General features: G+C 48.6%; 1 protein-coding gene across 3 annotated transcripts in view; it reads right to left on the minus strand.

Annotated features, from left to right (window-relative positions):
• Positions 1-263: 263 nt before the first annotated feature.
• Positions 264-13,816, minus strand: part of TNFRSF21 (TNF receptor superfamily member 21) — a 35,167-nt gene continuing 21,614 nt past the window's right edge. For all 3 annotated transcript variants that reach the window (XM_058019822.1, XM_058019823.1, XM_058019825.1), the window contains exons 4-7: positions 12,371-12,645; positions 5,354-5,407; positions 2,577-2,796; positions 264-1,705 (exon numbers count right to left, since the gene is read on the minus strand). In XM_058019822.1, coding sequence (XP_057875805.1) covers positions 1,476-1,705; positions 2,577-2,796; positions 5,354-5,407; positions 12,371-12,645 — 779 coding nt within the window. In that variant the 3' untranslated portion in view covers positions 264-1,475. The remainder of the gene's footprint in view (positions 1,706-2,576; positions 2,797-5,353; positions 5,408-12,370; positions 12,646-13,816) is intronic.

The following is a 13,816-nucleotide window of genomic DNA, read 5'->3' on the forward strand; positions in this document are numbered from 1 at the left end:
CATCTGATCTGTCACTGCTATGGGGATTAGCACAGGTCCCCCACCCCAGCACAGGGTGGGGACTTGCTGGGAGCTCCAGTAGCGACCATGGGGACTCAGGACAGTGCTACCAAGAGAAAGCAATCATGTTTTGGCCTCAAAGCTTCCTCCTCACGACCCCCAAACTCCAAAATCCCCCTCATGGGCACCCCAAGCAAATCCCAGCCCCAACCCAGGTGTCCCCGAGCAGAGGCAGCTGTTAAGGAGGTTAACACAGAATCGTGTCAAGTAACAAACACCTAGTATTTATTAATAAATTAGTACACCGGAAGGCAATTTTTCAATTCATTCCCCTCTTCCCCCACTCCCACCCCTTCCCATGGGGCAGCTCATGCCACCCTCATACCATTATTTCTTCAAATTGAGCGTAGTACAGACTGTTCGTTACGGGAGCATAATAATTGCAAATATAATCAGACAGACTTCTTACGATGCAGCTTTTTGTCCCCCATACCCCCCACCCCCGACCTCTTTTAATAAAAAGTGAAGTGTGATTTGAAGAGACTATTGAGACCACATAAGGTCTTTGGAGAACTTATCGGCCACATCTGTATAAAAAACAAGAGACACGAGTGTAAAAGCATAGCTTGGTTTAAGTCTTACAGCACGAGGAGAGCAGGACCAGTGGTGGCCTTTGCCTCCCCACGTTCAGCACCGGCTCCCTTTGGGGCCCCACCATTCCCACATGTGGCAAGGCAGTTTAACTCCTTACATTCGACTGGAGGCAAAGGATCTTTCCACTGCCTTGAAGGTTGGTGGGGCTTGACCCTTTTCCTTGTGGTTTAAGCGCTTCTGCTGTAGCGTATTAGGAGCGCGATGCGTTGTCCGGGTGAAAACCATACAATAAATAACCGTGCTAGTAAAATCTCAGCAATGGATATGAGCCAAACAAGAGTACATCAAAAAAAAGAGCTCGGGTGGGAAGCTTAGCTGCGTTAAGAGACAGTAACCAGCAACAATTGGGGTGGGATTTTTGCGTGATTTTACCATTTACTGCCCTGAGGTGAAGGGAAGTGGTGGGAGATGGTCACTCGGAGCGACAGCTTTGACAGAGGAAGGGGATTACAGAGCAATCCCCAATGTGATGTGTTAGATTACACCAGATTGGTGGTCTTTCAGTTCATTAACTGCAGTTTTGGATTTTTTTGTTTGTTTTCCTTTTTTTTAAAGTGCATTGTCTGATCTGATTGGAATGAGAACAAGGAGAAGAGAGGCTCGGGGAGGGGGCAGGGATGCAAAGACTCGGACTGAGCGATAGAGTTACGGTGGAGGGGTGCAACGCTGGCAAACTGCACCTCCTCCAAAAACCAAGGACACCTCAATGAAAATACTGGCCGTATATTCTACAAAAAATCCCGCCTGCGTATTGTTGGTCATCTTAACGAGTGCCAAGCTAGCTCTAGCAGATATTTGGAGAGCGTGCGGTGACCCAGTGCCTACAGTAAATCGGGAAGGTGGCTATAGACAGAGTCCAGGAGGGTCTGGCTGGCTTCCTGGCTCTTGACTCCAGCGATCTCAAATAGCCTGTCCAGCTTGTCTTCGGCCTGCGGGATCTCCTCGATCACGTGGAGCTCCTCGGGGTTGAGGATGTGCAGCATGTCGTCAAAGATGGGCTGCAGGTCGCACGGGTCCAAGCGCACCTGGCGCAGGACGGTGTCCTTCTTTTCTGTAGGAGGAAAGGGATTGGTCAAGGAACTCTCCAAGAAACCTCTGCTAACCAGGGCTTGTTCTCAGACCGTCCCCTGATGGCACCTCTGGAGAGGGACGTGCCACAAGGAGAACTGAGGGAAAAGGTGGAGGGTGACAAGTGATGGGGATGAAGGAAGATGGAGAAGGCAGTGCTGCTGAGACACCTCAGCCAGGATCCTGCAAGAGCAAACACAGCATTTGTAAATGCTGAATGGCCAATTCGGAAAAGTGAGGGCAGGAGAGGAGCCAAAAAAGCTGAATTCTGCTCTTTCAAGTTGTTTTTGTTGGATCAGCTTTATTTTCATACCCAAGTATAAATTTGGTATATTGACTGAGCTCAGTGTTTCACCTTCATCAGAAATTAAATGCAGCAAGTTAAATGCAGTAAATTGAAGCCCCTAAAACAAAGGGGGGTGACTAATGGTGCTTTATGTCTGCAGCAAAGAGGACCAAGAATAAAAAAAATTTTTAAAAACCTGAAACAAGAATCAGTCTGGAAATTACATTCTCTGATTTAATCTCATGCAGAAATGCACTGGCCAACGCAAGAGCCAAAAGTCAGGAGAAACACCCCCAACACCCAGGGATGCTACAACTTCCCTAGCAGGACTTCAAAGAGTTAAAAGCCTTTAAAGATGTTTTTCTGTCTCAAATTGTTATCGTCTTTGCTAACAGGATATTCTGGTCGGGAACAAGGATGTGATAAGCATATCCTGGAGAGCCAGTTTTCCCAATTATTTACTTTAATGATATCGTGTATTGGGCAGCTCTACCACGTGTGCTGACCACATGGGACACACCATGGTGTCCCTTCTGTCCTCCCACTCTGCCCTGGGCTGGTTTGGTACCTTTGGTAATAAAAGAGCCTGTCCGGCTGAGCGCAGAGGAGCCGCTGGAGGTGGAGTCGCAGCGCAGGAGAGGCTCGGCCTCGTCGACAAAGAAGCATTTCTTCTCGGAAGGAGAGGGCTCCACGGTGAGCACGGCCGCCTCGGGGGGCTTGGGGCTGGGCGTGGGCGCGGGGCTCACTGGGCTGGGGCTCACCGGCAGCGCCAGCTTGTCACCTTCCAGCTTTGGGGGCAGAAACAGAGGGAAAATTAACTGGGGGGACGCTACACAATGGGTAACACCCAAACCCACCTGCACCCCGGCTTTCAAAACACTCCAGCCCACTCTCAGCAAGGAGTGACCTGCTCTGCTGGCCCACAACAGGCACAGGAGATGACCTGGGGTGGACATCAGCACTGGTTTTTGGCACATCAGGCAGGAGCAGTAACACAACCCACACCCTTGGGACACCCGGTAGGAGCAACCACTGCACCAGGATGGAACGTGCAACCTCAGCAGAGCATTTTAGGTGGGCTCTCCTTCTCAGACTCAGTTTATTAAAACCTAAAGCACAGCTCTTGGAGGCAAGAGGTGATGATGCCCAAAACCTGCTCCATACCTGCTGTTTGCTAAAAGCTGGCTCCACAGCTCCAGTGAGTGCCAAGGCAGCAGGACGAGGGCTGTGAGACCCTTCAGGGATCTCCAGTACAGCACATGGCTCTGACCAGCTCCACTGACCAGCTCCATATCAAATTAATGATTTGTTTGCCCCACCTCACCCTTGTTCCCAAGAGCATCCCATTAAAGCTTGATGGAAAAGTCCATCCCATCAGACTCCAAGTTCAGAGCAAGGAAGGACAGGCAGGAGCTGGCACTGACCACAGTGTCACCCAAGTGCCTTTGCTTTTTCCTGTCCTGGATGTGAGCTAAGAGCAAATGTTCAGCTGCACAGTTCTGAAGACATCAGGAGAAGCAAGCACTGCTGAGAAGCACTGCACTGGAAAGCAGCACCATTTGACAAGTGACAGGTAACAAGAGACAGGACAGGATGAAATGGCCTCAACCTGTGCCAGGGGAGATTTAGATTCAATATTAGGAAAACTTTATTCACCAAAAGAGTGGTCAGGAATTGTAATAGGCTCTCCAGGAAAGTGGTGAAATCACCATCCTTGGAAGCATTAAAAAAACATGTGGATGTGGCAGCTGGGGACATGGTTTAGTGGTGGACTTGGCAGTGTTGGGTTAAGGATTGAACTTGATGATCTTAAATATTATTTCCAACCTTAACAATTCTATGATTCTATGAATTTGGGTGCTGGTGTGAACCTGCTTCCTATGCTGACTGTACTCTGCATGTTTCTTCTTGAAACTTCTTCCCACCTCCAAGACAGTAGCGAACATTATCTACCCTCCTCTGCCTCTCAACATCCCCTCAGGGTGCAAATCTCAAGCAGAGCATTCCTAGTTCCCACTCCCTGCAGGGATGAGATGCCTGGGCCAGCATGCTCACATCCCTGGCCGGCAGATTGGGCACTTCTGCAGGTCACCAAGTCCTTCTAAACAGGTTATTTTAAGGGCCATCCAATATTTAACCTTTTTCCCCAACCTTGTGGCCCTGCTTGACCTGCCAGGGAAAAGAATTGCAAGCCCTGTCCCCATGCAATTCCCTCTCCCAACAGCATTTCACAACCCTGTTTTCTCCTACAGAGGGAAGATCAGGCTATTCCTGCTAACAGGCTTTTGCCTACAACCCAGAGATGAAATGCAAAATTGGGATTAAAGGCTGTGGGAAAGGGAGCTGCTGAGCCACCTCCGCGCCAGCATGGATGTGCCTGAACATTCCTCATCCGTGTCGAGGAATTCGCCACCCACAAATCACATGTCTGCCGGGATGCCCATTAGTTCACATTAAATTAACATTGAAGCCTGTTCCTGGTAGAATAAAAGGGGTTTTTTTTTCTCCCCTCATTGAAAATAAACAGGGGAGGATTTGTTCTAGCACAGTGCATTACGCAATAGGCATGTTAAAAATAAAAGTCAGCTTTAATTTTTAATTAAAAGAATCTGCCTTCTATTCTGAAATTCCCTTTCCAGTACAGCTCATCATGGAGAATCAGCTATGGCCATTAAGGGGGAATATCAAGGGAAGGACCAGGACAGCAGCTGGCCACTTTCCAAATTGTAATATGCTCTGATATCCCCTTTAAAAATACTATAGGCTTTAGGGGTTAGTTTTGCCTTGTGCAACTCATCTACCTAATATTCAACCACAAACCCACCTACCAATTCCCAAAAAGGATCCTGATGACCGAGCAACAATTGGCCAAGGGAGGGCAGGGAGCAGACAGCTGCCCCAGCTCTGTCTTCCCAGAACCAACTCATTTGGAGTTTAATTAAACAGCTGCTAAAACATGCTAGGAAAGACAAAATCACCCAGGTTATTTGACTGTAGCTGTCCCAGGAGCCCAAAGCTTTCCAAATAGCTGAACAGTTGCAAGCTTGAGGCAAAGCAAACAGGATGCTTGGATGTGTGTTAATGTTTAAACCACAGGAAAAAAGCAACTGGGAATGAGGGCTTGGAAAGACCAGGGAATGCAAAAGGTTGCTGTGAGGTGAAGCCTGTGGAATAGGTGTAAAAACACACTATTCATAGCCTGTGACTCACTGCATTGAAACCACCTTGGCCATTCCTATTTTTATGAGTGGTGACTGGGTGAAACCAAGCTCTGGCTGGGGGAAAAAAACCCCAAAAACCCCTCTTGCAACCCTTTAGCCTTTACACAACTATGGGATTTCTCACCTTTACATCCTCATTGCTGGGCTCCTGCGCTTGCCACTGGGGCTGCATCTGCGCCTGCAGAGAGAGACACGTGGGACACTGTTAGATGCACAGTCCAGCACGGAAACCAAAGGCACTGCAGTGGCTTTGTCACAACAGCAGCTTCCTACAACCCATCAGAGATGCTCTGCCAGGTTTTTTTTTTTAGGCTTTTTCTTTTTTTGAGCACTGCACCAAGAGATTTTCAATGCCAAAAAATATTAATTTAAAAAATCCTAAAAGTTCCTGTGTACTTGCAGCCCTTTAGATTGCAGTTCAAGCACCAGCACCCTCTTGGATCCCAATGCATCTGGGAGGGTGCTCTAAGCAGATCAGGGTGTCTGAAGGCCCTTCCTAAAAGGAAGAAAAGGGAACAGAAGGGGATAGGCACAGGAGGAGAGAAGAGGACAAAAGGGGATGGGGCAGGAGAAGACACAGGCTTGGCTTTGTTTTCTTTCACAGCTGCTGTCACCAGCTCTGTTTGAACGGGTTGGTCCCATTTGCTGCCTCCGTTTTACAGTACTGCAATAAAAGCTTAGCTCAGACAAACAGAAACTGCAGCTGCTGTGCTAATATTAGGAAGGAGCAGCAGCAGGCACTAAAAAACACCCTTCCCTCAGGTGATGCTTCCCAGCAATTCCTCCTGCCGCAAGCAGGCGGGAACAAAGGCGGGTGGCAGGCTGGCTGCTGCTGCTGAGGGTGGCTGTGCACCCTCTGGGATGTGGGGGGGATAAATTTAGTGCCGAGGCAGTCACTTCCCAGATTCCCTGCCAGAAGATGACACCCGACTGACACCAGCCCTTATTCCCAGGTCTGTTATGCCTCCGTAGGGAATGCGGCAGGAAAAACCCCAGCACAAGGAGCAGAGTGGGCTGGGCAGCAGCCCAGAGGATGCTGCAGGCAGAGTGGTGCTGGTGTGGTCTTACTGTGGACCTCACAGGGGTAGGGAGGGAGGATCCCTGTGGATCAGCAGTTTCATGGTGTACAGGGTGTTTGGGGGTCCTCCCTGGGGGCACACTGACCCTGGCAGGTTAAACACCTTGGCAGGGCCATGAGGTCTCACCGAGGTGTCACAGAAGGGCAGTGATGGTGTGTGGTGCTGCAGAGCAGAAGGCATGTCCCTGCCAGGATGGGAAGACCAGGAGGGTGCTGGGGTGGGAAAGCCCAATTTCCTCTCTGTGCCCTTCACCTCACCCGTGTGGTTTCAGGAGAATGCTCGACCCCTCTCTGTGGTGGAGCCTCTTCCCTTAACACAAGGCAGCCCTGGGGAGGAGGGCTCAAGCCAAGCCTCACATGACTCAGGATGGGCAATGCTGGGTCTGGGCAGGGTTTAGATGCCACAACCAAAACTGCAGCCACCCACGGAGGAAACGGCTCTTCCCCATCAGCCCTGCCCTGGCTGTCTGTGGGCCGAGTGCTTCTCAAGCAGATAATTTCTCCATGAGGCCTCTGGTGGCTTCCCCTTTCTGTGGATTTGCCCACTCACTTTTTCAACTCAAACCATAATGATGAGGTGATGAAACCCTGATGAAGAGGTTCCAAACCCAATTACAGGATGAGTTAGTTGATACTGAGTTTGGCTAGCAGAAGAAACCATCTTTTAGTTTCCTCTTATGCTCCTAAACCCATTACACTGCAAACACAGAGACCCCAAGAGATGTTGCCAGCACAGCAGGGAAACCTCAATATTACTGCATTATAGTTTATATTTTTGTGTTTATGCTGTTTCTCTTTGCATTATTTTATGAATTATTACATTTTGTTTATTGCACATTCTCCAGCATAGTTCAAACCCAAAGTCAGTTTGCTGAAAATCAAGTCATGGCTTAGAGCAAACCTGGAGCGATGCCCACTCCAGTAAAACCCAGCCAGCCCTACACCTTCCCCAGGGCTCTGGCCACTTCACCTTACAGCTTTGTGCCTCAAATAAAACCTGATGCAACTCCAGAAGGCAATTTTGTTCTTCTCCTGGCTGCCTGGGCACTTCCCAGCCCTCAGACCACAGGCCCCTCTGGCTGGGAAATCCATCCAACAGCTTTACCCTCTCTCACTCCAGTGCTGGAATGTGAACACAGCACAAACTTAATGGCTAATTTCTGGGCCCAGCCCAGTCCTGCACTGCCACAAGAGGAAGTGAAGGGGATGGGTGGGAGCTGACAGGGGCTGAGTTTGAGGAACCCTGCTCCAGGCTCTTGACTTCCCCCTCAGGGTTTTGACCTGTGAAAGAGCAAGAGATGGAGCCACAAGGCCCTGCCACAGCCACGTGCCTGGACATGGGGTTGCTTTCACATCCTCTTCTCCTCTGAAATACCCCAAAACCCCACAGCTTAACCTCACACCAGCCCCAGCCTTGTCACATCTGCTGACTCATGGGATTATATGCAGCATGAAACTAGCCATGAAACTGAACCTTGCTGGGCTTGGGGCCGTAGCCTTCCCCTCTCTACTTTCAACATATCCCTTATTCATGGTTTGGGTTTGTTTCTCAGCTTTGCTGAGGCTGTGCTGCTGAATGCCCTGAGTGAGGCTGTTTGCTTGCCTTCCATCCAGCCCCTGAAATATTTCAGCCAAGGCCAGCAGAGCCATAAATAAAACGATAAGAGCTTAAAGCACTGCTCACAGCAGGACACTCAGAGGAGCCAATGCAGCCCAGCTATGCCAGCTCCACCCCAGGCCAGCCCAGGTGAGTGCAGAGCCCCGTGGTAGCTGCAAAATGCTGTTATGCACCACACATAAAAAAATCTCATTTAACAGTGGATACTGGTAAAAATCAGTTTTTCTGATTTTAACCCCAAAAATGGAGAATTGTAGTTTGCTGGGATGGCAGGGAGAAATCTCTCCCTTCTTCCCCACTCTTTCCCCTGTTTTTGTTGTCAGCACCACTAACTTGGGATGTGCCTGTGCCTGATAAGCAGTGCCCAGGCTTGCCTCTGCCTGGCAAACCTGCCTGCGAGGGGACATATTTTGCAAACGTTGAGTCCAACAAACATTCGTGCCAGGGCCAGGCTTTAAAAGGAGCCCTATGAGTTAAATGCACCCCTAAAAACCTTTCCACAGCTTCTGCATTCACTGTATTTTCTGGCTCAGCGGCAAAAAAAACCCTGAGCAAAATGATTCAGAGGGCTAATCTCAGTTTAACCTAAATTCATCCAGTGCCATGCAAAACCAGCGTAATCTCCCACAGCTAAAAAAGCAGGCAAGTCTGCAGTGGAGCTGCTCCTCACCTCGAGGAAAATGCTCCTGCCTTTTGCTGTAACACTCCAGAGACTCGCATAATTTCCTATTCCTATCAGGGGTTGTAAATATTGGGATTTCAGAGCACAAAAGGCTGCTGAGGGAACAGGGCACTACAAGAGAGAACAGCCTTGCCTCCATAGGTTTTACAAGCTGAAGGCAGACACCAGATAAAGGATTAAAGAGAAGGATGTGGGTGGGATGAAATATGTTTAGGGTACTGATTTGCCATCTGACAGCTACAGCATTCAATAACAATTTTTACCCGTGACTTGGAGTTATCAGTGCTTTCTTACAACAAGGGGGTTGTGCAGAGAGATGGGGAAATTCCTTTTTGCACCCAGGGATGCTGGGCAGAGCCAAAGGCATCCCAGACAGCACAGCCGTGCATGTATCTATCCCTCCTGGGCACATGTAGGATACACCAGCACAGCTGGAGACTCACTGCTGGCTCAGGTCACCCTAGGGGCATCATGCTGTTACCTGGACTCACAAAATGGTTTGGGTTGGAAGGGATCTTAAAGATCATCTTGTTCCAACACCCTGCCAGGGGCAGGGACACCTTCCTCTAGACCACGCTGCTCCAAGCCTCATGCAGCCTGGCCTTGAACACTTCCAGGGATGGGACATCTACAACCTCTCTGGGCAGCTTAGCTACATGAGGATGCATGCATTTGCATTGCTTATGAGAGTCCTCACTCCCCTTGCAGAACCAAAAACTCTTTTCGTTCTTTTTTTGCTGTTTTAGGGGTTTTTTTGCAAGACTCCTTCTGCAGGGCTGGAGACCACAGCACCCACTCTTACCACCAACAGGGTGACCCGTTCCTCCAGATCAAACCACTCTGGTACACAGAGAAACTGCCTCAATTTATCTGTGTTTGGATAGACAAATCACCCAGAGTCAAACCTCAATTAGCTCTAATTAAAGGCTTTCCATCCAGTAGATTAAAAAAACCCCAAAGATCAACCTCCATGCCTGCTCCTGGCACCGAGCTCTTGGCTTCCTGGACTGCTGTGAGGATGATGAGCCACCAGCACAATTCTCCAGGCATTTGGTCTCCAATGTACAAGCTGCTTCCCCCATTCCCTGCAGGGCTGTTGTATCACCACCCACACAGACAGCACAGGAGCCAGCTCAGGGAGAGGAGGCAGACAGGTTCCAGCAGGCAGCACCTCAAGAAACACAATGTGCAGCCCTGCTGGATTTGTACCCTGGGGTGCTGCCAGGCCGTGACATCCCACACATGGCTCCAGGATCTCCAGGGCAGGGCAATGGCCACCTCCTAAGGTTGATCATGAGGGATGCTCATCTGAAAAAGCTCAATCAGATGAATAGGGAAAGAGGATGTGACAGCTTGGGTGAATTTGTTAAAAAACAACTCCTATGCTGAAATTAGCCAAATTTCTCACGTGGACTCGAGCCACCTGCTTGAAAGATCAACAATGCAATTTTACTCATTTCTAGAAAAACAAGTGAAACTGATGGGGAACCACCCCAGGGTCCAGGTGTGTTGGACACTGGAAAAGACAACACACTCTTTTAAAAAATAAAGAGAAACAGGAAAGCTGCTTGGGAGGTCCAGGAGACTTGCATATAGTTATCCTTGAGATTTGGGTTTGCTCATTCTCTGGAACATCTGCTTGCTGTATTTTCACAGTTATGGGCACAGCTTGTGGTTACTCCATCATTGGGAGTTCTCCACCCTGACAGGTCACTCCATAAACTCTGCTCCTGGAGCCACCACCTGCATTCTGTACTGCTTTATAAGCACAACCTGATGGTCTTGGCCAAAAGAGCCAGGGGCATTCAGCACTGCAGAGCCCAAGTCTGTTAATTATGTGTCGTGCTGAGGAACAAGTCCCATGTTTTACCCAGCGTCCTTGCCCAGAGCTTTGTCCCAGTATTCAAAGTCAAAGCAGTAAATACAAGGACACAGGTTACTAGCTGCTCCAGGAGAGCAAGAGGACAACATGTCCTTCTGGGACAGTGCACATGCTGGAAACTTTAACTCATATGAGCAAAATGGCAATTTTCTCTGCCTCACTTCTCTTCCTAAACATAGCTTTATCTTGGGTTTTTAAATTTTATTTTTTCCACCAATTAGAAGGCCACATGCTATTAGTTACCAAGAGTTGAAAGAAAAAAACTAGCAACTGAGCAGGAGAGATCAGGCAGCTGGCAGAGCCCACCTATCCAAGATCTGGGCAGGATGTTCAGCAAACACCTGACTCAGGGTCTCTCAGAAAAACAAGCCCAGGGCTCCTGCCAACACATCCCAACTTCTGATTTCATACAATGGTCACAAGGGAACAAGGTGTTTCATACACTAAACAAAATAATTTATATGACACAGTGAAGAGATAACAAACAAACAAAATAATTTAAGATAGGCAACACAGTGAAGGGATCACAGTCCCTCAGATAAGGGGAAGTTTTGTCAGTCAAACCAGAATTTGGGAATTCCTTGCCCTGACAAATGCTCTGCTTCATAAGCTCTATTGTGAGCAAAGTTCCACCCTGCCAAAGCCCCACCAAGAGCCTAGAGAGGTCTGCAAGAACCCACCTGCTCCCCTTTGGGTCTGGGTCAGTGCTAAGGCAAAGGGAAATGTTTCACCAGCCAGTTTAGGGGGAAGAGCCATGCCTCAACCACTGCCATCTCAACATGTCGTCCCACTGGCTTCTATGTTCAGAAAAAGCCCCACTCATCACCTTTACAAACACTTTTGGCAGACCACCGAGTTATCAGACCCAAAAAACTGAAACAAGTAAGGCAGCAGTGGCCAAAACAAATCTGCAAAGGTCACAGAAGGACCTCCTGATGACTTATGCCCAGCTGAGAACCTACTGCAGGACCTTCTGCAGCAATTTATTTATTCTCCCAAAATATGGGACAGTTTAAGGCCAGTGCTGGCAAGGAAGAGCAACAACTCTGGAGGACTGCATGCATGGCCTCCCTCATGCCACCAGTCACCATCCTGGAGGAATCAACACTTTGTGCTCAAGGGTACTTTGGCCCTTCTCACAAATCCACAGTATTTGAGCAAGTTTATCAGGGAATGTGTGGCGTTCGTGAGGTTTTTAGGACAAGGTGAGAGATGAGAATTTGATTTCATGTTCTCAGAAGGCTGATTTATAATTTTATGATATTATACATTATATTAAAGAATGTTATACTACAACTATATTAAAGAAAGAGAAAGGATATATCAGAAAGTTTAACAAGAATGATAATGAAAGTTTGTGACTGACTCAGAGTCCGACACAGCTGGCTGTGATTGGTCATTAAGTTAAAACAATTCACATGGAACCAATCAAAGATGCACCTGTTGGTAAACCATCTCTAGACCACATTCCCAAGCAATCAGATAATTATTGTTTTCATTCTTTTCTGAGGCTTCTCAGCTTCCCAGGAGAAGAAATCCCGGTGAAGGGATTTTTCAGAAAATATCATGCTAACAGGGATGCTTTTTCCTCCATGTTCCTGGCACAAGGGCTCAGGTACCAGACCCTCCTGGTGACCTCCAAAGATATACACAAAGCACATGGAAACCCAGAACCAATCAAAACTTTGACTGGGATCTGAGCAAACATTGCCAAAGCCTCGCTCAAAAGCAATGTGCTTGCTGCTTCAACTCAAGTCCATCATGAAGAGAGGGAACTACCTGGCCACAAGCCAAGCTCAAGGGCACAGCTGTGTCCCACGCCACCACACCTCACAAGGCGAGATTTGCACCACAGCCCAGCCCAGCCCAGCCCAGCATTACCGGCGTTACCGGCGTGGTGTCCTCCATGAGGCCGCGGATCTTCTCCACGACGTCGTTGCGGCGGTGCTGGCGCAGGGCGCTGATGAGCTGGGCCAGGCTGGCCTCGGGCCCGCGGATGGTCCAGTGCTGCAGCGCGGCGTAGGCGCGCTCGTGGTCGGCCGCGTAGCCGTTGGAGAAGGCCGCCACCTCCCGCTCGCTGGCGTTGCACAGGAACTGGTAGATGTCCTTCCACTGGCTCCCCACCTGGGCCGCCACCAGCTTGAGGATGTCGATGCCTGCGGGGCAGAGAAGCCACAGGTGAGCAGGGGGTCTGCAGATATCAGGTCTAGCAGAGCTTCTCTCATCCCCAAATGGCCGCGCTTTGCTTAGGTAGGTCTTTTGAGATTTTGTTGCAATTATTATCATTATTATTGTTGTTTTAACACCTTTTATGGGTTCAGGCTGCAGAGAAGCAGCACCAATAACATGTTCAACAGCTACTATGCATGTAAAGAGTGATAAACCCATCAGTTAATCCAACACACTCTACACTCTGATCCAACAAACTGAATCCAACACACTCTACTCTTCTGATTTACTAATAAATCAGAATTTACTTGTAAAATCTCCTGCATTCTTCAGCACAGGAAGACCCTGGGTACTCAGCCACCACACAGCTGCAGGAACAGGGCAGAAGAGCACAAACTCACCCACACACCTGCACTGCAGCCACTGCTTTGAGAAAGAGATGGATTAAGAGGTGAGTCACCAAATCACCTCTATAAAGATGAGTATTTCCATAACAAGTGCATACAGTAGCTAGGATTGCATTCAGAGCCATTTCCAGTGCAGACAGGCAGGATGACTCAGTCATGAGGTGGGAGACTGTGCCAGGTGAGCATTGGGTGAACGAAGATCTGGTAGGAAACCAGAGAGCACAAAGGCAGAATTTCCCCCAGAAAAGCACTTGAGATATCCTGGCTCAAGACTGTGAGGGTTTTCTCCGTGTAGGTCAGAGAGCAATGCAAACAGCACACTTATCCTTGAGTCTACTACAGGTCAGGAGTCAAAGATTCAAATAAAGCCATATCTCCTCCAAAACAACTAATTAACCCTGTTTTATCAAGCTGAGCAACACCTTCTTTCAAACAGCAACGTGAAGGGTCATCATCTGTGAGCTACAAAAAGAAACTCACTTTCTCCAGAGAGATAACCACGCCTCAGGTTTCCTCCCGAGCCAGTGTGCCCCCATGGTTACAGGGAGCACTTCTCCTTCGCTCTGCAGGCACAACAGCAAAAATAGCTGCTTACAGAAGAATATCATAGCTGGAGTTTTTCCAGCTGGCCTGAAATTTAACACTTTCTAAGACAGTTTAACCTGCACCAAAACCTCCCACTGCACCTTCAGTTCACAGTTCTGATATAGCCAAATATATACATCCTAAAAAAAAAATCTATAGAAACTAT

This window comes from Melospiza georgiana, chromosome 3 (genome assembly GCF_028018845.1).
Source record: "Melospiza georgiana isolate bMelGeo1 chromosome 3, bMelGeo1.pri, whole genome shotgun sequence".
Taxonomy (NCBI): Eukaryota; Metazoa; Chordata; class Aves; order Passeriformes; family Passerellidae; genus Melospiza; species Melospiza georgiana.